The sequence below is a fragment of the Pinus tabuliformis genome, chromosome 6, assembly GCF_031772625.1.
Source record: "Pinus tabuliformis cultivar Carrire ecotype Pingquan chromosome 6, CPIR1, whole genome shotgun sequence".
Classification (NCBI taxonomy): Eukaryota; Viridiplantae; Streptophyta; class Pinopsida; order Pinales; family Pinaceae; genus Pinus; species Pinus tabuliformis.
In genome coordinates, this window is record NC_142292.1 from 1,476,362,639 (window position 1) to 1,476,388,118 (window position 25,480).

At 40.2% G+C, this 25,480-nt stretch overlaps 1 protein-coding gene across 2 annotated transcripts in view; it reads left to right on the forward strand.

Moving 5' to 3' along the window:
- The window catches only part of LOC149264209 (vesicle-fusing ATPase-like), a 320,022-nt gene that overhangs the window by 280,669 nt on the left and 13,873 nt on the right, over window positions 1–25,480 (forward strand). The window contains exons 13-14 of one of the 2 annotated variants that reach the window (XM_089427644.1): window positions 8,135–8,345; window positions 8,579–8,710. In XM_089427644.1, coding sequence (XP_089283770.1) covers window positions 8,135–8,345; window positions 8,579–8,710 — 343 coding nt within the window. The remainder of the gene's footprint in view (window positions 1–8,134; window positions 8,346–8,578; window positions 8,711–25,480) is intronic. The other variant, XM_089427646.1, reaches the window with a different exon arrangement.

Genomic DNA, 25,480 nt, shown 5'->3' on the forward strand with positions numbered 1-25,480 from the left:
CTTGTTCCAGTGTGCACCACCAGGGGAGGGTGAGTCACCCTGTGGTCGTATCTTGCTCCAGTAATAACCGCAAGCCCTCAGAGCTCCCAGAGCTCAATGTATGCAACATGCAGGACCCTTGTACAAGGGTTTCTTACCGACTCCAAGTCGTTTGGGAAAATCACAGATTAGATCTTTCCTCGGGGCTTTGACAAGGTGTATCAACCTATACATCATCTTAATGCGATGGAGCCTCCTTGCTCATCAACTTACCATATCCAAGATGATGTCTATCTGCTGGAGCAATCGACGAATACGGGATTCATCAATAATCGAATCCCACCTCTGGTTGTTATAGAGAATCACAGTGGTATCCAATGTAAATCCAAACAGCTCTCTGAAGAGCTTTCGCAACTAGACTACCTCACACGAGGTTATGCTAGCAACAATATATCCTGCTTCGGCGGTGCTCAAAGCCACCGACTTCTACTTCCTGCTCATCCAGGATATCGAAGTAGATCCCAAGGTGAAACAACACCCGGAAGTGCTCTTACGGTCCACCACACTGCCTGCCCAATCAACATCAGTATATCCAAGTAGTCTCACATCTCCGGCAGTGTATCTTAATCCATGAGAGATTGTGTCCTGAAGACATCTCAAAAGATTCCTGGCATCAATCCAGTGAGGCTCAACCAAATATGAGCTCACAATGCTAACTGCAAAAAATATGTTCGGAAGGAGGTTCACCAAGAACATCAATGCGAATGAGTTTATGAAACTTAGAGGCATTTCCCAAATCTGGTCTGACATCACTACCATATAACTTCTAAAAGTTAAGATCCTCGAGGTAGTCTCAGGCTTGCAGTCCATCATACCAAATCTTTCCAATATCTTTACCACATATTTCCCTTGAGATAGGAAAATTTCCCTTGGCTTCTGCCATACTTCAAGTCCTAGGAAGTAGTGCATCAGTCCTAGGTCTTTCATTTCAAATTCAGAGGCCAGCTCCCTCTTACATTTGTGAATGAGAGGGTCTGCACCTGTTAGAAAGAGGTCATCCACATACAACACCAGTATGAGAGGCTTGTCATCTTCAACCTTAAAGTAAAGGTTAGGATCGGCTTCACTCCTAGTGAATCCCAGCTTCATCAAGTAGCTATCGATCCTCTCATACCATGCTCGGGGTGCTTGCTTCAGCCCATAGAGAGCTTTCTTCAACCTGCATACATGAGATTTTCGATCATAAATCTCAAATCCTTTGGGTTGCTCCATGTAGACCTCTTCTTTGATCGAGCCATGCAAGAACGTAGTCTTGACATCCATCTGATGTAGGTTCCATCCTTGTGAAGCGGCAAGGGCTATGATCGAGTGGATGGTCGTATATCTGGCAACAGGTGCAAATATCTCATCATAGTCTATACCTTCCTTTTGGGAGAAACCTCGAGCAACAAAATGAGCCTTATACTTTTCCGTGCTTCCATCTGCTGCATGCTTTATCTTGTAAAGCCATTTGGAAGTAACAACAGTCTTGTCCTGGGGTCTGGGAACTACTTCTCAAACATCATTCTTTATGATAGACTCATATTCTTCGGTCATAGCATCCTTCCATACTTGATGCTTGACGGCATCTGAGAATGATGAAGGCTCATTTTGTATGATCGTGCTCATGATGGTCAAGTATCCTTGATACCTATTAAGTTTCTTACTTTGACGGAAGGTTCCTCAGGGTGCAGCATGTCCTTCAGCATCATCAAGTAACCCCTTAAGCCATGAAGGCCTCTTCCTAGAAGAGGAAGGCTCATATGGAGGAGGATCAATTGGATCCATGGGTTCTTCTACATCAGGCATTGATTCATCATCCTTTTCTTTCGGTTCCCTGGTGTCGGCTTCTTGAGAGCTCCTCAAAGTCGGAAGATTGATCACCTTGCTGAGAGCCATATCTTCGTCAAAGGTGACATTAAGACTTCCCTTTGACTAGCTACATAGATTCTATAGCCTTTAGTATTTTCACCATAGCCCACGAAAATTCCCTTCTTTCCAGATGCTCCCAATTTATTTCTTTTCTCTTTCGGCACATGAAAGTATACAGGGCTTCCAAAAATTTTAAAATGAGAAACATCAGGTTTCTTACCGGTGAATTTTTCTTCAGGAGTCTTGGAACCCAATGCTTGATGAGGGCATCAATTTTGTACATATACGACGGTGATTGTAGTTTCAGCCCATAGAAACATCAGAAGTCTTTGATCATGTAGCATGGCCCAGACAGCTTCCATCATCGTGCGGTTCTTCCTTCCCACCACACCATTCTGCTCAGGAGTATGTGGTGTAGTAGTCTCCCTCTTAATGCCAACCTTAGGTATGCCTGAGTGAGCCAATTGTAATATATCAGAGGTCTTGCTTTGGCTTGAGGGGAATGGTCCCCTTTTGAGCTTTCCTTCAGCACATCCTGGACATACACCTTCATTCTCTATTCAGAATTCGGGCATCCCTATCACCATTTGTCTTACACCGAGTATAGCTTTATAATGAAGGTGGGCAAACCTCCGATGCCAAAGTTCAGACTGAAGAGATGTGTCTTAAGACATGACACCTAGCAGACTTCCATCGACCTGATATAATGAATCAACACTAAACCCAAGAGTAAAGGCATCTTTAACATTATTTTTCCATATACATACCTTGCCATCGCTGAAGGTTACCTTGTAGCCTTTGTCTTCTGTTCCCGAGATGGACACTAGGTTCTTTTTGAGGTCAGGTGCATTTAATACATCCTGGAATTTCTGGCCTTCTTGAATGCTTGTCCTCTTCCTTGATTCCCAGCTCTCCTCTTACCTTTGCTGTTGAATTTGTCATTCCTTTGATTGCCATTAGAGGGATTTTGATCATCGTCCTAGAGTGAGTCCTTTCTATCAGGGCACTCCCTTGCATAGTGACTTGCTTTATCGCAAATGTAACATCGTCATTTTCTTCTAGCCTTAGGTCCAGCCTTTCCTTTTGATTTAGTCCCGGAATTATTTCTTTTCTTTGCATGAAAAGAAAAGGCAGCAGGAGGACCTTTAGGCATGGGCATTTCTTACACTTCTTCCCTTGTTTCTTCTTGAATGCATATAGTTTCCCCAATAGATAGGAGATCGTTCTTGATCTCGGTGATTCTTAAGAAGTATGCTTGCATACTTTCATCTTTACCCTTCTTGATTTCCCTCAGCTTATTTCTAAGAAACAAAACTTGATTTGCATCATTAACTTTAAATAAACTCACCAGTCTATCGTAGATTTCCTTGGAGGTGTCCAGTTCAGAGATGTAGGCCACCAAGTGCTTGTCGATAGAGTCCCGGATGATCTTCTATTGTTTTGACTTCTCCATTTTTTTCATTTGTTCCAGGCAGTAGCAGATGCATTTGATGGAGGCTCAACAATATTGCCTCTCACATGATCCAACACTTCTTGATTTTCAAGGGTTAGATCGATATACATCTTCCATCCGTGATAGTCAGCTTTCTCACGGAGCTTGTCTTCAGCAGGAAAGAGTGTTGAGGACCCCATAGTTCTTTTAGGATAGCCTTGCCAATCTTCTCTTCGATGATTGCTCTTGCTCTTGCTCGGGCTTTGTCTTCACCTCAGCTCTGATACCATGTTAAGTTATGGTATGTTCTATGCTTATAACAGTTTACTTCTTTTTCTTATTATATTCCACCGATTAGCAATCACATGTACATAAAGTAAAGTGCAGATAGAACATTAAACGATCGACAGAAAACAAGCCAAGACAAGAGACACAAGATGTGGCGGCTAGCCAGGGACAAACCCCACAATGTGTGGGGAAACCCTTTGATCAAATCTTCTTTTATCTTCAATAATTCAGCAGAGAGAAATAGTACAATAACTCTGATTCATATCAGCAGTAGCAAACCCTAGATCAATAGCATCAGCATTAACGGCTTCATTATCAAACTAGAGCAGAGCATATCTCACAAACCGACAGTCGGATTGACTTCATTCCACCACCAAAAGTTTCGGCTTCCAGAGGAGGTTCAGATGAACCTATAGCGCAGTTCAGATGAGGAGATCTTCTAGGCCATGCAAGTCAATCTTTACTTCTGCAGTTGCAGCTTCAGTTTCAGCAGTTTCTGGCTTCAAACTAGGGTAGTCGATATCTTGCAAACCGTTCGTCGGATTGACTTCATTCCACCACCAAAAGTTGCGGCTTTCAAAGGAGGTTTAGATGAACCCACAACGCAGTTCCAAAGAGGAGATCTTCTAGGCCACGCAAGTCAATCTTTACTTCTGCAGTTGCAGCTTCAGTTTTAGCAGTTTCCGGCTTCAAACTACGGCAGTCGATATCTTGCAAACCGTTCGTCGAATTGACTTCATTCCACCACCAAAAGTTGCGGTTTTCAAAGGAGGTTCAAATGAACCTATAGCGCAGTTCCAAAGAGGAGATCTTCTAGGCCACGCAAGTCAATGTTTACTTCTGCAGTTGCAGCTTCAAATTCAACAGCTTCCGGCTTCACATGTGTGACAGAGAGAGACCCATTTCAGCGCAGTAGAGAAGAGACTCATATCTGCGCAGTAGAGAGAGAGAGATGTGATGAGATGAGTGAGTCCAAATGAGGAAAAGTCCTCTTATATTTATACACAACGTTGGTGGGTGAATAGATGCGACTGTTGGGCTTCTGAGCCTACGTGAGTTGTAGGTCGGCTTGATAATAATTCCATAATCAAAATAAATTCATATCTCCATGAATACTTATCGGAATTGGATGATCTTTATATCAATCCTACACCTCTTCAGTTTGTTTCAAGTTTCAACTTTCAAATTTCATAATTTCAAGTTTCAGTTTGTTTCAAGTTTCAAGTTTCAAATTTGTTTCAAGTTTGTTTCAACTCTAGGTAGGTAAGCTTCAGTTTGTTTCAAGTTTCAACTTTCAAATTTCATAATTCATTGTCTCTTCATAATTTGCTCCAAGTTTAGAATTTCAACGTTTGAACTTTTTTTTTATGTTTCTCTTTTTTATTTTAACTTGTAGATGCTTGGTGGACAAGCTATGGTGGCATAATACCCCATCTCCAAAAGCATGCTATTTGAGTGCTCAACCAAACATGTAGTTCCTCTGGGTGTGACCGCAACCAGAGTGTATTTGACAAAATACACAGCGAAAGCGCAACAGGTAAAATATTTTCAAATTAAATTTTTGAATTCATTTTATTATTTTTAATATTTAAACATCCTAAGTACTAATTACAATCTATGACCCTAATAATATAGATTGGAGTCCCAATGGCTCAATGACATGGTCTATGTCTACTACAATCTTCTATTGTGGGTGAGACAACTTCAGAAAACTCCTGATGTGGAAGCCATCTCATTGGACAATATTGATACCACTGCTGCATGGAGGGTCGAGACTGAGAGGCCAGCCATGGACTCGACCCTTGATTGGTTAGATGTGGATCCAAAGGCACTAGTGACAGAGGACGTAGCAGTTGCAGGGGAGGGAGAGCCAAAGGTAGAGGAGGAGGAGCAGGGTCAAGTGGCAGAGCAAGAGGAGGATGCGAAGGAGGAGGTGACACCATCTAGGATGGGCAGCAACAGAGGACAGAGGCCACCTATTTTATTGGCTTCTAGAGGAGGGTAGAGTCTATTTGTAGCCCCAGGGGCAGGTCCTTCTTCCTCTAGAGGAAAAGGCCAAGCCATTCCCTATTCCCGTAAAAGGGGCGAAGGATCTCAGTGAATGATTACTTTATGACATGTCAATTACTCATGACATACATTTATTATATTTTTTGTTGATATTTTGACTCTTGAGAGTTGAGACTGAGACAAGACTCAAGATTCAGGACTTGATTCACTATTTTGATATGTGATGTAGCACTAGACTTCATATTCATATTATATATTAGCTTTCTTTTCATGTTTATGTGGAAATGCATTTATTTGATGTTGTGGATACTTTAGATGTTAAAAAAATATAAAAAAATGAATATTTTTTGTATTTTTTAATTTTGCGGACTTTTTCAAAAACCTCCCGACTTTAATAACTTTTTCAATTTCTGGACCCTTGTCGATTTAATCTCCACTTCAACTTTTTCCACATTGATATTTTGGCCCTTGATGTATTTATATTGGCTAATGTAAATCATGTTCTTCATGCTAGAGTCTGAAAAAAAAGTTATTTTGAGTCATGTTCTTATGGACTTTTTAGAAGAGAAAAATTTGGATTTTCGAAATTGAATTTTTGGCTCCAAAACTAGTCAAATCGACCTCCCTCCAAGTCAAGTTGGCCCACGCAGAAGAGTCACCCATTCAACCCAGCAAGTCACTGTATAAGGGAATTCGAACTCCTCCTCAAAGCAACAATTCTATCTCTCTCAAGCAAGAATCTTCTGGGCATCCAAGCGAAGGACAAGGAGGACAGAAAGAAGGATGAATTCATCTCGTTGTCTCTCTATCTAGCTCACACTTGTGGAGGATCTCTGTCTCGCCAGTTTGCATATTTTTCTGGGCAAGTTGCAATTGTGGGGCCTGTTACCCACCACCTGTGGGTGACACCCATGGGATAAATTTTTCTCCTAGATGGTCCTCAGTTGGCAACCAACAACCCCTTGTAGCCAGCAGATAACTCGATGTGCCACCATCTCCGCCACCTTAACCAACCATTATGGACCCTCGCCCATTTGTCATGATCGTATGTTTGAAGGTGGGCCTTCCAACCCCGAAGGTGAGGGCTTTTCATTATGTAGTTGGGTATATTTACTTACTTATCATGGACACTTCTGAACATGGATTAGTGGGGGGATTCAGTGGAAATAATGGGCTTGGTTTGTATTCTTGTCCCCTTTTCCAATTTGGTGGTTAACCTTATATCCTAGTTCTGTGGGATCTCCTTCATGGGCTACTAGCTTTAGGAGTGCCACTACATGGGAAATGTCAATGTTGGTTACGTGGTCCCTATTGATTTTTTAGTAGCTTGGGAGGTACACCAAGCCCCAGGGTTTAGGGTTTGGAGGGAAAAGCGCTACAAGAGTCACTTGTGGGCTTGGAACCCAAGGTTGGGGTTTTTCACCCATTGTGATTTGAGCCAAAACCATGGGCACATTTCAACATGTGATGGATGAGGATGAGAGCTCTCGTCAAGATGAATCCGATGCAACAAAGATCACCCGATTCCGAGTTGTAGAAATGGAGATATGAATTTTTGAAGTTATGGAGTGGGTTTGCTCCAAATGAGTTAAGGTCGGCTTAAGTTTAATAAGCCTCTTGACAGTTGGACAAGCCCTTGTTGAATGTTTTGAAGGAGCCCTTGTATGTGTATAAATACAAGGTGAATTGGAGTTCATTTTGTGTTCTAAATATAAGTGATCTAACTGGCAATAATAACAATTGAAAAGAAACACTGATTCAATCCCCCTCTCAGTATTTCCAACACTTCCACTGCAAAGGATAAATAACCCAAAGATGTACTGAGTCCTGACCATGCAGAGTTTATCTCTAAGCAAAAAAGCATATCTGCAAGCATACATGTAGAAGGTAACCAAACGCGACGTTATGCACCATGACATCGAAGGCATTGTGACATGTGTTGATTCAACCAGTGTTATTGGACTGGTTGGTCCGAATCAAATCACCCCCCATGGGGCCTGTACTAGTTTCTTGAACCAGACTGGTTTTGAACTGGATCAGTTTTTGTCCCAAAGTAGCCAGTTCAGGCCAGTTTCGATCTAGACTATTGGATTAATGAAAACAGCGATAATGTGAAGAGATTGTCAATGCGAATTTTTTTTGGTGTTCTAGGCTCTAGATTTTATTCTTTGCACATGAACCTTGTCAAGTCAATATGGTTTCCATTTCTGGCACATGTTAGTCTTCTTCAGAGCCTTTAATTGGGCCACAATGGCTTCTTGGAGATGTATACATGCTGCTGTTATAAAAGATTTCTGTGCAAATTTAGTGGGGCTGATCTCTTTTGTGTCCCCTTTTATGTATAAGAATGTGATAATCTGGTTGACTTTTGAGTTGTATGCTGACTCCTGAGATCTGTTTGTGGGAAATTTTGTACCATCCTTTTGCTATGTTATTGACTTGTTGATACACTTCAAGTTTTATATAAACTGCTACATCTGTAGATATCTGAAAAATTTCTTGAATTTCTTGCAGCTGCACGGACAAAAAATTTCAGTGGAGCTGAAATTGAAGGTGTAGTGAAAAGTGCAGTCTCTTTTGCCTTGAACAGGCAAATCAACCATGATGATCTTACTAAACCTTTAGATGAAGAGAATATAAAGGTAACCATGGATGATTTCTTATGTGCACTTCAAGAAGTAAAAGCGGCGTTTGGAGCAGCCACAGACAATCTCGAGAGATGCAGGTTAGATCAGTTATATTTTTAGAACAAAGTATTTGGGATGATTTTAAGGTATGCTTGGTTGTCTTCTGAGAAGATCTGTCACTTATAAATTTTGTGGTTAGATCAAGGAAAAAATCAAGAGCGATCACATTGCTGTTGTTATCTGCTTTGCTTTCTATTAGTTGTGTAGTTGCAGTAAAATAGGATTATTTATTATTTTGTCTCACTAGTAGCAACTTCTTTTGATTATGCAGATTGAATGGTATGGTTGATTGTGGTGAGAGGCACAAACACATATTTGAGAGAGTAATGTTATTAGTAGAGCAAGTGAAATGGAGCAAAGGAAGTCCTCTCATGACTTGTCTTCTTGAAGGGCCCTCGGGCAGGTATTGTCAGTACATTCCCATTATGTCCTTTAGTTTTTTAAGTTATACTTAAAATGAGCTGTGTACATGATTGTCACTATGAGATGCAAGCCTGATGTATCTTTTAAGTTTTGGCAGTGAAATTTAAGGCAAGCCTCCCCATTGCATTCAAACTTAGGTGACTTGTCTGTCTAAAATTTAAAGGATGCTACTGAGAATTTTAGTAAATTCTACCTGGTACAGATCATCTGGGACAATCTAACTGTTTTCTTGTAGACAAGGAACGAATCTCTCTCTGGAAAAGTTATCTGCTTTAGATAGTAGTAAAGCTTTGGGTTGGGGTGATGGTTGTCCTTATCAATGTTGAAAAATTCGACTCAGCAAATGGCACAGGATTGCAATAGTTCAATTCATACTTAGTAATAAATCAGGAAAATCTCAGTAGCAAAATCATTCAATAAGAGAGATTATCTTTTTCTTTTTGGGATTTATATGATGGATATTATTTCTCTTAAAAGAACTGCTTTGGATAGGAGTGATGGTCTTCCTTCTCAATGTTGAAAAGCTCAGCTCATTGCTTAGGAATGCAAGAGTTCAATTCATACTTAGTAATAAATTGGGAAAAACTCAGTAGCAAAATCATTCAAAAGGATATTTCTTTTTCTTTTTGGGATATATATGTGATGCTGATGAGTTTTTCCATCTGTGTGGGAGATGAACTTGCTGGGAAGGGAATAATACGTAAGTTACCTGTGAGTCAGTGTCTGATCTGCAACTACTTGTGAGGCTGACTCACTTTTGGCAATGTTGGACTCATCGACAGACTGTGAGACTTGGTACAAAGTTTGCTTGGTTCGGCAGCAAGGCCAAGCAGAGTTTGATTAGGGAGTGCTTGGAATAGTTGGTGATATTTTCAACTAGGATTCTCAATCATTGTTCTCTCTTTCAAAAAAGAAACTTCTTAAGATAGAACCAGTATATATGCTATTTTTGAACTAGTGATTCTTTATTGTGCTAGCTTTCTCTAACATACAAAAAGAGAAGGCGGGCCATGGAGGCAACCTGTAGCTGTAGATTTTCCAAGTAGCAGAAGGCTTTTCTTGTAACTGGGATTTTTATGGCTTTGGTTTTATCCCAAGTCACCTGACACGGGGATTCGGGATTCGTAGGATACGGAGATTCGAGTGTCGGATTTGGACATGTTGACCCCTCGGAACACGACATGTAGGATTCGTTATATATTATTTTATTATATATATATATATATATTATAAATTAAAAATTAAATATTTCTTACACAAATTCTCATTAATGATACAAATTCATTGATTTCAAACATAGATCTTCATCTAGATGTTAGTTTTACTGTTTACAAAGTAAGTTAGTAACATTATGGCATGCATAGTACATACAAAATTCGAATACCTACATAAACCTTCACAAACCTCATAATTCCTCATAAACCCTCCCAAACCTCATAAACCCTCATAAACCCTCACAAACCTCATAAACCCTCCCTCATAAACCTTCATAAACCTCATAAACCCTCACTTTTTTGGGATTCGAATCCCAAAATCAGGACACGAAGTGTCCTAACGAGACACGACCAGGATTCGATGGTATCCTGTTAGGACACGTGGTGTCCCATTTTAGGATTCGAATTCCCATCGAATCGTGTCGGATTAGTGGGATTCGGACACGTGGCTTGTTTTGGACGAATCCGGTTTCATAGGTTTTATCCCTTTAAGTCGTATCAAGTCATGATGAATGTATTGTAGAATTTTAAACACAAGCTCAAAATCTGTGTGAAAAAATACTAGACTAGCTACTGCAAAATAAGAGGAAAGAAAAAAAATTGCTAAGAAAATTGACTAACTAAAGAGGCAATTCGAATTACACAGGAGACATGATATGAAAATCTGATATATTATTATTGTTGAACATGAATACAGTGTATAGACTCTACAAGGGGTAGAACTAATTTGAATTAGGTTGGGATTCCCTTGTGCATGCATTCAAATATGTTGAAGATGTTGATTTGGGGTAGTATCAGATCCTCTAGCCACGAAAATTGGTGGAGAGGCTAAAGCACATGTGATCTCCAAGACCCATAAATGGTTTGGGTAGATTCTTCCCGGTTTAGGAGATATTAAAATAATTAATATTTTTAATGGGGTTCCTAAGTCTAAACATAGGAAAAATAAAATATTAATGGGTATTAATAAAAAACTGGGTTAGAAGGTTCCAAAAGACATGGATCGAGCCAAATCTAATCTTAGCCGTTGATTAGAGATGTAATCTTGGCCGTTGAAGGACCAACAGGAAAAGTATAAGAAGAGGCTTGAGGGTCAGTTGGAGAATACACTAGAGTGATTAGTGATTCGATTTACTAGAGCGGGGTTTGCTAAGTAAAGTCGAATCAGTGATCAGTTTGCAGCGAGGGGCAGTGAGTACTGGACAGAGAGGCAGAGATAGTGTCGAGAGACCAATGCAGAGGCAGAGAGGCAGACGCAGAAGCCAGAGTAGGCCACACAGAAGCTAGCTGGGACAGCGCAGAGGCCAAAGGGGCCCGCATCATCCATGCAGAGGGCAGTAGGAGTGATGCAGAGGCCGTGTAGGTTGCGCAGTGCCTCAGAGGGCTGACGCAAAGGGTTTTGAGGTTGACACAGAGGCCAAGAGGGCTGATGCATTGCTTCAGTTGTGCTGGAGAGGGTTTCGTGGGGCAGATTTTCTGAATATTTGCTTCTGAATAGAGAGGTATTACTACCGGATTATTTTCTCTGTCGAGTGAGCCAGTTTGGCACCCAGTTGTACTCAAGGAAAGACTGCATAATAAAATAAACTCTCAGAATTGCTGCACCAGTTTTCTGCATTGAGTTTTTCTGGGGACGAGTTGTCCAAAAATAACGGTGTCACTTGCGTGTTTGCTATTTCTTTCCATTGTTGATCTGTAGATGGTTGAGACTGCATTGTGTTTATTTCGATGTTTATATGTGCAAATAACTTGTTCGTAATTAACAAGTAGGAGAAATAAACCAGAGAATTCAGATAAAATTTTGAACAGGTAATACTTAGAAATTTCAACGGAAGAATGTAACTAGTATCGGTCTTCATATTTGTACTTGTCAAAAGAAATTTTATTATTATTAAAGCATGGGTTTCATGCTTGGTTCAATGTTTTCTAGGTCAAAGCCTCCATTGAAGGCTTCTAGGTTTTGCCTTGAGCCATTAGAGTCATTGACATTTTTATTAGACCCTTCTCGGGCTTTTGTATCATGTAAAAATAATTATTTTTGAGTCAAAAAGGTTATTTGTCACCTTCACACCAAGTTGTCCATGTCCCCATGAAGTCGACCTACATTAAGCCAATTCAACCCAGAAAAAAGGCTATATATAGAGAGGCAGTTCGACCTATTTGGATCACTCACTCAACAAGTTCGATCTACAAGGAAGAGAAGTAGAAAAAGAGAGTGAAGAAGCTAGAGAAGGAAGAAAGAAGCTGGGAATACCTAATTCAAGTTTTTGGACTATCTATCTCTCACACGTGCAAAGTTTTTTGGCATTTGCTGTGGCCGAAATTTTGAGTCTACTGCAGGTCCGAAATTCTGAAGCTGGGAGCCAAAATTCTAGATTGAAGCTACTACTGGGAAGCTGTAACTTGGAGACTTTGACAAGGATCATCTATTTAAGGGAGGGGCTGATTTGGTGATTGGACGAGGTCTTTATCTAGGTCTAAAGGATCTTGGATTGTCTCATCTTGATTTGAATCTACTAGTCGAAGAGTTGAACTAGGTTTTCCCCTTGAAGGGGTTTTTCCCTGGCTTAGTGCCTACATTTTGTGTCTCTTGTTCTTGTGGTCTTCATATACATATAATTTGGTAATTGCTTGGTGAAAGATAAAACTAATAAAGAAGTAAAATAAGCCATCATAATTCACAAGTAATTATCAAGAAAGAGGAATCAAACCGTAATTCCTGTAAACATTGATTTCTTAACATGGTATCAGAGCTGGTGGAAGAAGGTTGAAGATTGCTTTGTTGGCAATCACTTGAAGAAGGGAAAAGTAGTCTTGTTACTCCCTCTATGGCAAGTTATTGAAGATGGGTCTCTGTATCATGAAAGTTGCAGGATTGGAAGGATCATATACAATCTATCTAGGAGAGTCAAGAGTGAAGGATTCTTGGCTACAAATACATGTACTCTTCATGATGACAACACATGGATCATTGATAGTGGGGCCTCAAGCAATATGATAGGAGAAAGTGGACAAATTCATACTCTATCAAGGGAGCCATCATCACATGCAGTGGAGTTAGGCGACAACAACAATTATGTAGTCAAGGGCCTTGGATATACATCATTGAAGCTAGAAAGTGGAGCAAAGCTACACCTCAACAACATACTCTATGTTCTAGTTTTGAAAAAGAATTTACTTTCCATTTCTTGTTTAGAAGATAAAGGAGATAGGGTTGCCTTTGTAGATGGTAAAGTTTTGGTTTGGGGAAAAGATTCAAGTATTGAAAAGGAAAAGGTTATTGGAGTTCGTGAAGGAAGACTATATGGAGTTATAACACCATCTCGTCAAGCCCTAGTTCACATGGAGATCAACCCTATCAAACTATGGCATAGAAGATATGGGTATATTCATTACAAGATAATACCCTCTTTTAGTCAAATGGTAAAGGGCATCCTCAACATCAAGGAAGATCATGAAGGAGTATGCAAGGGGTGTGCTCTGGGAAAGAACACTAGCAAATCTTTACAAGCAGTGATACAAGGTCTAAGGAGATATTAGAGCTCATCCATTCCGATGTGTGTGGGCCAATGTCTAATAAATCTCTTGGAGGCCATCTTTACCATGTGACCTTCGTTGATGATCACTCTAGAAAGACATGGCTCTATCTTCTCAAGACAAAGGACGAAGTATTTGAAACTTTCAAGGAATTTAGATCCAAAGTTGAGACCTTAACTGAAAGAAAGATAAAGACTTTGGGATCTGACAATGGATTGGAATACACTTCAAAAGAATTGATTGCATATAGTAAAGAAGTAGGTATTAAGAGGGAGCTCATCATTCCCTACAACCTCGAGCATAAGGAGTTGCAGAAAGGAAGAATAGAACCATTAAAGAATGCATACAGACTATGATATTTGATCAAGACTACCAAAATTTTTATGGGGAGAAGCAACAATGGCAACAATATATATACAAAAATATGTCCTCATAGAATCCTTAATAATATGACACTGGAAGAAGCATTCACAGGGAAGAAGCTGTGAAGAAGCCTCTTGGAAGTCTGCCCCCATGGACTACCACTCCCGAAAATGCTCCCCCATCAACGATGGATCCTCACCTCCACCAGTCTCTCCTGGCGTCAAAGGTATAAAAGAGGGTAAAGTAGCTCGAGTGGCTCACTTGAGGATGGCCGCTGTGCAATGGGAGAAAGATGATCAAATGGTTGAGAGGCCCCGAAAGTCTCTCCAACTAGAACTCCCGGTGAGTGCTTCGCTCCCGGTTCTGCATTTTGATCTTGTTCAACATCTCCTTTTGCCCCTTTGCCAAATCACTCAAAGCGTTCAAGAGGCTATCGAATGCCATCTCTTCCCTGCTCTTGGGCTCACCCATATCTTCTGCTACTATAGTCTTCCCACGATCCTCCGTGTTTGGAGTAATCTGCAACTCCCTTTCCTTGTTCCAGTACCTTTGCCTTCTGTAAGTAATATTTTTCCGGTCTTCTTCACTCATAGAAAAGTTTCCCTGCGGCCAAGCCAAAATCTAAGCTCTGATACCACTGTAATGTTCCAAACTTAAACAAACAATGATATACAAAAGCAAATTCGATTTATGCACAAAAAAATTAAACGATTGGCAAATGCTCAATACACAACAGAAATGAGAACCAGCTGAGCCACTTTATTTATGAATGGAGCAAGTAGAATAGTGTGGGAAAGCACTTGGGCTTGCCTCAAGGGCAAGCTAGACAGAACCTAGGTGTCAACAGTAATCCCAAATGCTAGAAAGAAACTGCTCCTCTAAAGCTCTGCGTTGTCTCCTAGTAACTACAACTGCTAGCTGGAAAGGAGCTGCAAGAAATCCCGCCTCTGGTGCTCGGAAAATGATGAAACGTCAGCCTCAAGCTCCTTGGCCAAAACCCACCAAAACCTAGAAAGGGTTTGGCCTGAACCCAACCTCCCAAATTCGACCTCCTCTATGTCCTACACCCCCAAATAGCTCCAGAAATACGACCTGCAAGAAACAGCCACAAGGCCTTCCTCCAACCTTTGATAAGGGAGCAAACTTCACCTTGAATAACTCCTCCAAAAGCTCAGTCAGCTCCCAAACTCCCCCAAACACTGACAATCCTCCTTAACCTCTCCTCCAGAAAATCTCACAGCAAAACTCCACTGCTTAGCTCCACAAGCAACACGGCCTCTTCTCCCATGACATCTTCCATAAATACGCACCACCTGGAAGGAAATGCTACTACTGGAAATCACAATGCAATTCTCCTCCTGAAGAAATGAAGGAAGCCTTCCTAGGGTGGCACTCGAAGTCCCACGAAGAAAGGGTGAGCTCTTCGCTTGAAGAACTTGTGCTAAACAACCAGTGACTTGGCTAAGCAGCTTGAGCAACCAAGAGAAATTGATATACACTCATGAATGAATAAGAAGAGGAGAGTTGCCCTCCTTACATAGTTTTCATGGGGCACTTTTCCCTCCATTTCGTCCTCCATCGTGGGCCCCACTTAACCAACACCATGCAAAAGTTATTCCCCCTCCATGCACATCGAACTAGGGAGTGCGTAATTCCCTAGAGGGTGGCACCCCATGTGTAACTTAACTACAAAACAAAACATCTTCTCCTAGTCTAATCTCCTAATAACATCGAATGGGGTCCACTAACTCCAAAATTGGCCCCATAATACAAAATTAAATCTTGTCCCAAAATGATTTAGGAAGGGACATGACACTCCCACATTTGTCGGGCAGTATCCTTGCCAGCTATGTGAGATACCACATGATCTCGAACCACATCAAGAATGAATCTCTTAGCTCCCGCCGTCTCATTCTTATACTTCTTGAGCGGATTTGCATCGGCGGGTACAACTACCACGTTATCGACATAAGTTTTGAGATCATGCTCATCTAGAAGGCAGGAAATCTTGGCCTTCCAGATGACATAGTTGGAGGCTTCGACCAATTGATCTTGATCTCTCAACCCAGTTGATGCGTTCACTCCTGAAAATTTTGAATTGCTTCCTCTTCTCCTCTGCGCAGTTGTTGCCCAGCTATTTGCACTCCCTTATGAAGTGAGAAATGTCGCAGACAACTACTGCTGCTCTGCTAGGAAAATTCGAACTTCTTGGCTAGAAGTGCTCTGAGGAAGGAATTCTCTCAGTATGTACCCTTTCTCCTTCTGACGCTATACTGCCAACAATTACTGTAAAATCACTGTGTCCCAGCTGAAGATCTGCCCTGCAAGGAAACATACGTTGATCCCTTCTGCCTCTGGAAAGCTTTGATCTGGAAATTGAATTTCTCTATCGACTTACTCAGAGAAATCGATCTTTCCTCAAAACTTCGACCTCCTTGGCCCAAGGACTGCGCTGCCCCTGAGGGTTTCAAATTGCTCCCTTTGCAGTGATTTGAAAATCCTCCTACCTTCTGCTTCTAAGCTCTTCTTCTTACGATTTGTGCTCTGAGACCATGTGAAAAATTGGTGGCCCGATTCCTACTGTAACAAACTGATGATATTTCTCCTATTTGTTAAATTCCTTTAAACAAATTACTTGCATTTTTCTACAGCAAATATTGAAATACATACACTGCAGCCTACACAAAATAAATACTGCGGAAATTAAATAGTGCACTGGAGAGAAGTAAACACACACACATTTACACAGTTGTTTTTGGACAATGTCCTCAAAAAAACCCAACTTGGGAAAACCAGTGCAGCAGCTGAGGGTTTTTATTATGCAGTAGTTTCTAAGTACAAATCGATAGATGCCCAAACTGACAATTTGATACAGAGAATAAACTAGCAAAGAGTTAGTGAGAAAAATCTGACACTGTTTCTGGAGATCCGACACTAATCAGGCTCTGGAAGGCTAGCCTCACATTGCTTCTGGGTCAACTTACTCAGATCTGCGTCACAATCTCTGGGCTCTGTGACACCTCCTCTTCTGATCTCCTGTTGTCTAGAAATTCGACCCTCTGACCTTTTGGTCTCACACCTTGGCTTCTGGCACTAGATCTCGACTCTCCCAGCTAAATTTTGAACTCCCTTTGAAGCTCTGTGCTGCATTTGTGTGGCACTGCGCTTCCTCTCTAAATCTCTCCGTGCCTTCTTTGCCTTGTACTCTCCGGATATGGAAAACTTTCCTTTGGACTACTATCCCTGCCCCTCACTGCAAGAAGATCACTCGATCTCACTCCGGCAACTCAGCGCTTCTACTCTTGAGAAATTCGATATCTTGATTTCTGTCACTCAATGTGTTCTCCAAGTGCTGATCAAGCTTTTTCTTATAATCTCTTGTTGGAGCTCCAACGACCAAGATTAAATCACAATCAAAGGCTAAGATTAACTGGGAATTGATCCTCGTCTTCTTCTAGAAGATTCACACCAGATTTAATTAATACCCTTTAATTAACCAAATTTCCTAAGTTTAGACTTAGGGAACCGTTTAAAAAAGTTAATTATTTTAATTAAAACATCTCTAAGTGAAATTTTCCCAAACGATTTATGGGTATTGGAGAATGCATGTGTCTTAGCCTCTCTGCAAAATCTCGAGGCTAGAGCACATCCGATGCTACATAAATCAACAAAAGCCATGTGTAGACCATCTTCGAATCTTTGGGTGTCCCGCATACATCCATGTTCCAAAAGACAAGCAAAGAAGTTGGACTCTACAAGCATAAAAGGAATCTTCGTTGGCTATAGCCTTTCATCAAAGGCTTATAGAATCTACATCAAGGAAGGAAGACAAATTGAAGTTAGCAGGGATGTTATATTTGATGAAAACCATGCCTACAAAAGATCCAAGGATATACCAATCGAATCCAATGAAGAAGATGTACTTCTATTTGAATAAGAAGAGAATCATGACAAGACAACTGCAAACCAAGAAGAAGAAAAAGAAGGACCAAGTGAACCTATAATCATTCCTGAAACAAAGAAGAGGCCAAATTGGTTAAAAGCTACACTTGAAGACGCCGAAGGACGTGGAGCAACTAAAGGATCTTTTAGAGAAAGCAAAAGACCAAAGAGATATTCACGGTATGCAACATACATGTCAAAATTAATAGAAGTTGAACCAACTACCTTTGAAGAAGCCGCTCATCAAGAAGAATGGAAGAAGGCGATGTAGGAAGAATATCAATCCATCATGAATGAATGAATGAATGATTTTAATGATGTCCACGAGGCTGAATAGCTTATGGGACCCAGAGCATAACAACCTTAACTCATCTTCATATTCCTTTCGATGTCGGATCTTCGGCTATGAGACTTGACTAGAAGGCTAGCAATCTGATTCATCTTATCTTTGTCAAATAGATGGTGCATGTTGTCAACCTTTAGATTGTTTTCGTATTGAATGCGGATATCCTTATATGTTGCACACTCCATGACAAAGTGCCATTCCGTCTCCACCACGCCTTTATCACAGAAAATGCAAGTTCTCTCTTCCCAAACTTTCTTGGGGTTCTTCCACCTTCTAGTTTCACATCGAAGGTGATGTGAACCTATCCTCAATTGTGCCACTAACACCCTTGCTTTTCCTTTAATAGCTGCTCCTAAATATGTTTTCTCACCATGGTCCCAAGTTGGATTGAACTCTTTGATGTAGTATGCTTTTTTACGTCCATTGTGATTGGTCCACATGGTAGTCCTAAATTTTTCCATCACAATTTTTTTTATTTCCTCATTGGTGCTAGGGCATTCATGCAGCTTGATATTCCACTTACTCAACCACTTTTTGTTTTGCTTCATCCAAGTTTTCTTCCTACGATCTAATCCCTCTTCCATAGCTATCTTGGGCCAACGCTGGCTATCCATGTTTCTAGTCTTATTTAAATAGCTTATTAACTTAGTTATCGCCATTGCCTCCATTGGAAAAGTGTTTGCCTCAGCCAGAAGGATTTCGTACGAGACTGTGGCTTTAACTTTAATACTGCTAGCAATTAGATGTTTATGTATTCTTTCTAACTGCCTCTAGTTGCAAGTTGACATGCTGCTTCCCCATACTTCACAACCGTAGAGAACAATTGGCGTAACCAACAAACCAAAAAGGGTTTTCTTGGTTTTCCAATCCCAAAGTTCAACTTTTTTGCACCTATTTTGGAATAAGTATGAGGCTCTCCATCCTCCTTGAATTCTCTTCGTCCTACAAGACTCCCAACTGAGCTTCTGGTGGAATTCAATCCCAAGATATTTGTATTCTTTCACTATCTCCAGAGGATTACCTTCGAAAAGAAAAGTGTTTGGTTTGTCTTTTCTACTTAAGGAGAAAATCATGATTTTGGTCTTGTTAATGTTCACTTGCATCCCCACCTCTTGACAAAAGTGTTCTAAGACCTTTAAGTGTTCTCTTAATCCATGTGCTATTTTTGAGATTAGGATAAGATCATCTGCGTATAGAAGCAACTTTACCACGTAGCTTGCTAGATGAACCCCTTCTCCATATGCTTTTCTTAACCAAGCTCCCAGCGTATCGATATAGAAACCGAACAAAGTGGGGGATAGAGGGCATCCATGTTTGACACTAATGTCACTACCAAAACATTCAGACATTCCTTCACTTGTTCTAATTTTAGCTCTAACCTTCTCATAAAGTCTATGAACTGCTGCTCTATACTCATCTGGGATACCCAACTCTTCCATTATGTTCCATAGTTTGTCTCTAGGCACTGTGTCAAAGGCTTTCTTGAAGTCCACAAAACAACAATAGGTTGTTTCACCTTGTTTGTCCCAAACTTTCTCTATCAAATGTCTAAGGGTGACACACTGGTCAATGGTAGAAGAATGGGGTTTGGGAAATCGTTCCTAGACCAAGTGAAAAGTCAGTTGTCACCTCCAAATGGATTTACAAAATCAAAGATGCCGTTGATGGAAGCATAGAGAAATACAAAGCTAGAGTCTTTGCAAGAGGTTTCTCACAAAAGGAAGGAATAGACTATGAAGAAACCTTTGCTCCCACTACCAGGTTTACTACTATAACATCTTTGGTTTCACTAGCCGCTACTATGGGATGGAATATCCATTAAATGGATGTCGAGAAAACATTTCTAAATGGAACCATTGATGAAGAAGTATACATTGAACAACCAGAAGGCTTTGAAATAAATAGTAGGGATACACATGTTTGCAGACTCAAGAAAGCTCTATATGGCTTGAAGCAAGCTCCTAGGGCTTGGTATGCAAGAATGGATGCATATCTGAGTATCTCTTAAGCATTGCGTTTGTCAAAAGTTTTGCCAATGCAAACCTCTACATCAAGATAATGAAGAATGAACCTGTCATTATACTACTATATGTGGATGATTTGTTTATTACAGGTGGAACACATAGTTCTTCAATGCAAGAAAATATTGGCTGCATAATTTGAAATGAAAGATCTTGGACTCATGTACTATTAATTGGGCTTGGAAGTCTGGCAGAAATCCGATGAGATATACCTTGGTCAAGGTAAATACATAATCAAGATGTTACAAAAGTTTGGTATGATGGATTCCAAGCCTCTGACTACTCCCATGATCACTAATCTTAAGAAGTTGAGAAGCTCCAACTCTAGTCTCGTCGGTCCTACAAGCTATCGTAAGTTGGTGGGCTCTCTAACGTACTTGGTGAATACAAGACCCAATATATGTATTGCTCTAAATTTTCTTAGTCAAGTTGAGTTGGAGCCTCGTCATGACCATTGGATAGCTGCCAAGCATATCTTGAGATACATACGTGGCACAATACATCACTGCCTAAAGTATGATGGAAAGGAAGTCAAGTTAACAGGTTTTACCAATTTCGATTGGGATGGAAGGAACACTACCGGTGGATGTTACAGTTTGGGATTTGCAATGATTTCATGGATCAGTAGAAAACAAGATCCTGTTGCGTTAAGTAGTGCCGAAGCAGAATATGATGCTTTATGTGAAGTAGGAAAAGAAGTTGTTTGGTTAAGAAAACTATTGTCAGATTTGTTTGGAAAGCCTCTAGATCCTACGATGATAAATTGTGATAATCGAAGCAACATCAAGATGTTTAAAGGCCATGTATTTCATGTTGAAATTTCTAAGTCTAACCCGTTAGAAATTTTCCTGCGCTATCTGGTTTATTTCACCTACTTGTTAATTACTGAACAAGTTATTTAACCATATAAACACTGAAATAAACTCAAATGCAGTCTCAACCATCTACAGATCATCAACTGAAAGAAATAGACAAATACATAAGGGACATCGTTATTTTTGGACAATTGTCCTCGGAAAAACCCAACTTGGGAAAACCGATGCAGTAGTTCTGAGGGTTTTATTATTAAGCATATTTTCTTGAGTACAACTGGGTGCCAAACTGGTTCACCCTACAGAGAAATCAATCTGGTAGTAATACCTCTCTTCGGAAGTAGATATTCGGCAAGTCTACTCCGCGAAAGTCTCTCCAACACCTCTCTGAGGCTTTGCGTCAACCCTTCTGGCCTCTGCATCAGCTTAGAACCCTCTGCGTCAGCCTACTAAAGCTCTACGCTGGCTCTCTAGCCCTCTGCGTATAGATTGTTAGGAATGTCAGGAATGTTTACACATTGCCTCTTCGAGAGATATTAAGTTCATGAGATACACACTGCCTAGAGAAAAGGTAGGGGAAGATTTAGAAAAGCTTATACTCCTAGAAAGGAGGCTTGCTCCTGGCAATTTTATACAAAAATTCAAAGATGGGAATGTTGTCGATGATGTGGATTTTCTACATTATAGGAAAGTGATAGATGAGAAGCCCCAAGAGATTATAAGGCTTCAGAACTACAACAATTATCAGCTAACATGTGTAGCACATAATTTAGATGACCTATCACAAGAAGTGTTGAAAGTACAGTCCCATGTGTCAGGACTCCATTCTAGTTTAGATGATTTGAGTCAAAAAGCTTCTGAGCATTTTGATATGTTAAAAGATGTAAATATGAAGTTAGATAAAATTATGGAAGTAGTAGTAGATTTAAACCGGAGTTTGGAGAAAGAAAATGCCGAGTTAGAAGAAGCACTTACTGCAGCAGAAGTTTATAGCCAGACATTCTAGCTAGAAGAAAAGAACCTTGAAAAGAAAAATACTCCACTGTTGCTCAAACAATTCTCTGTACATAATCCCATAATTTTTCAATTTGAAAATGTTATTTCATTTGCTAGAGAAAAATTGGCTCTAGTCCAATCACAAATCCCAGTCTTTGATATGCCACCATAGAACAAATTAGAAATAAAAATGGTAAAAGAAGAGGGAGAAGGATCCAGTAAAAGACCCAGAAGTGCAAATAGCAATAAACCAAACCAACCTTTTGAATCTGCATGGGAAAAGTGGTGTAATGCTAAGTATGGTTCTCCTGGGAAAACTCCATATGATCCTTCAAACACTGATGAGTTCCCTACTCTTAGTCGAGCTAACATAGATCAAGCTCCAATGACAAATCTGAACTGAAAATCTAAAAATGAAATCCTCATGGCAATCCATACTTGGAGTGCATGGGCAAGTACTAGGAGGCACATACCATGATGGAGACCCGTGAGTTAGAGCTCGACACATCTCAATAAATAAAGGTGAGCGTGCAACATTAAATGATATGAAGTTTTGATAGAAAAAGAAGGCAATGGTGAGATCAAGCTCTTCCAGTTTCTCTTTTTGAAAAATCTTGTCCATTGGACCAAGTGTAATTGCTCTTATTTTTGCTGCTTGCCCCCCAATAGAACTCTCAAATGGAAATTTGGTGGTGCCTTTCCTAAAAAATGGAAGGGGGTCTTCATTGTTGGTTTTTCTTGATTTTGCAGCCACATTTTCCATACCAACAGTGGATTCCTTTTCCATTTCTTTCCTCTTTTGTAAAGGAACAACTTTACAAGCTCCAATTCCACAACCCGGTGAAGCCAACAAATGGCCTTTCACACGGAAATATGTTCTTTTGAAAGCAATGTGACAAAAGTTGCATCTCCATTGCACATTGCCTCCTCTTTTCCCCTTGGTGCTTGTCCCATCCTCTCTTGTGACATATTGCCACAAGGGATACTTCTCAATGTTGTCTTTAGGTCCTCCTCTTCCCTCAACATTACTTGCAGCAAGCTCTGATGATATTGGTCGAGGAAGGGCATCTCCAATGGAGACATTCTTCTCCTTCCTTTGCCCCCTAACTGCTGCCCTTGATTGAGCCATGAATGCTGTAAAAAAAATGAAGAAAACATGCACAAATTTGTAAAAATAAATCATATACAAACTGCTGTAATAGAATAAGAAATGCAAAAAAATGGAGCTGAAATGCACTTACCTGGTGCTTGAATCTCCTTGCCGAACGCTCTACTCCCTTAGCTCCTTGCTCCAAACCCTTAGCTCCTTGCTCCAAACCCTTAGCTCCTTACCCACAGCTCAAACTATGCAAAAGTGAATGAGAGATAAGGTGAAAACAAAAAAGAACAACGTGTTTTTAAGTCCGTGGAAGGCATATTTAGGGGATTCGAATCCCAGAATCGGGATTCGATGTGTCCGTATGGGATTCGTACGAATCCCGTACGGACACGTCGAATCCTGTTCTAGGATTCGAATTCCCAGCAAATCGTATCCAATTCACACGATTCGGATTCGCAGAGGGGTTTGGACGAATCCAGTTACTTAGTTTGATACAGGTAGTGATATTTTGTTGGGACAAGATTTTGTAAGGAGACATCTTCCTCTTGTTGTAGAAGCAAGCCATATTTGCCTCAACATCCAAGGAAGAACTGTAAAAATCTAGAGCAAGTCGAGCTATGTAAATAGAATTGTAGACCCTATCCCAGATATAGTTGAATGTTCTCTTGACAAGCTAGCAAAAATCAACAAAGTAATCAGAAATGCTGAGATCCAAGGGCCATAATATATCAGAGAAATAAAAGAGAAAATTGAAGCAGAATGTATAGCAGATGCACCCAATGCATTTTGGAAAAGAGAGCAATACTTTGTGGATCTTCCCTACAAAGAAAATTATTCTGGGACACCTCAGAAATCATCAGCAAACCAGATGTCCCCACTAGAGCTCGAACTCTGTAAAAAGGAGATTGCTGAACTATTAGAAAGAAAGTTGATCGAACCAAGCAGAAGCCCTTGGGCTTGCCCAACATTCTATGTCAACAAGCATTCAGAGAAAAAGAGAGGTAAACCTCGGATGGTGATTAACTATAGACAATTAAATGATGCTTTGTTGCCTATCAGGTATCCTCTACCATCTAAAGAAGCTTTATTTTAGAAAATCAATAATAATAATGTGTTTAGCAAATTTGACCTTAAGAGTGGATTCTGGCAGATAGGGATCAAACCATCTGACAGATACAAGACTGGTTTTTTGGTACCACACGAGCAGTTCCAATGGCGAGTAATGCCCTTTGGATTGAAGAATGCACCCTTTGAATTCCAAAAAATAATGGAAGATATTTTTGGGGACTTGAAATTTGTTATTGTTTATATTGATGACTTATTAATCTGTTCTTTTTATTTAAAGGAACATAGAAAGCACTTGGAGATAGTTCACCACAAGATTTTTAAGCATGGATTAGTCCTCAGCAAGCCTAAGCTTGAGTTTGCAAAAACTAGAATTGAATATCTAGGATTAATCCTATTCCAAAACAAAGTTGAATTACAAGAACATGTGTTGAAAGCTTTAACAGAATTTCCAGATGCCATTTATGATCAGAGACAATTGCAAAGGTTCTTGGGAAGCCTTAATTACATTAGGCAGTTTTATGAAAATCAAGCCAAAGATGCCAAGGTCATACAAAAGAGGCTCAGAGGAATAGAATGGACCCCATCTATGACTATTGCAGTTCAAATTTTTAAACAAAAGGTTCAAAATCTGTTATATACCTAGGGGGGATAATATGGGGTACCAAGGGAGGTACCCAAGGTAATAATGTAATAATGGGATGAGCCATAGTAATAAATAAAGTGGTTAACCCATATCATGTAGGGGACCACAAGTAGTTAATAATAATGTAATGGGCCCATGGTATTAGTTGATGGTATGAGGGAACCATGGTAATGACCCATGGTATTGTATGTATGAGGCCTATATAGAGGTTAGAGACTCCATGTCAAGGAATATGGTGAAGGATTATTGTATGTACAGACATATGGCTTGTGGAGTGTTCTCCTTCCTTGAGTGAATGTATGGTGTTGCCCTACCTTAAGGGTTTGATCAATAAAGAAGCATTTCTATCTATTCAGATCTTGTTATTCTTGGGTTTATTTCTATTTCTCATATATTTTTTGGGTTAGATCTATAACAAGTGGTATCAGAGCACTTTTTTGAGCAAAAATGGAGAGTTTTTTTTTTTTTTTTTTTTTAGCAGGATTTCGGGGGCGGCGAGTTTGCAAATCAGATCTAAACGTTTTGGTGCAAGATCTGCAAAATCTAATTGCAAATCTGGATTCTATGTGAAAAAATACCCGATTTCAAAAAAAAATCGGCTGAATTGGAGTCCGGATGAAGGAGATATCACTAATCTAAAAATCAGTGGGGTTGCAGACAATTTTTCAGGGCAGAGAGTTTGCGGCGTAGGTTTGGACGTCCTGGTGCA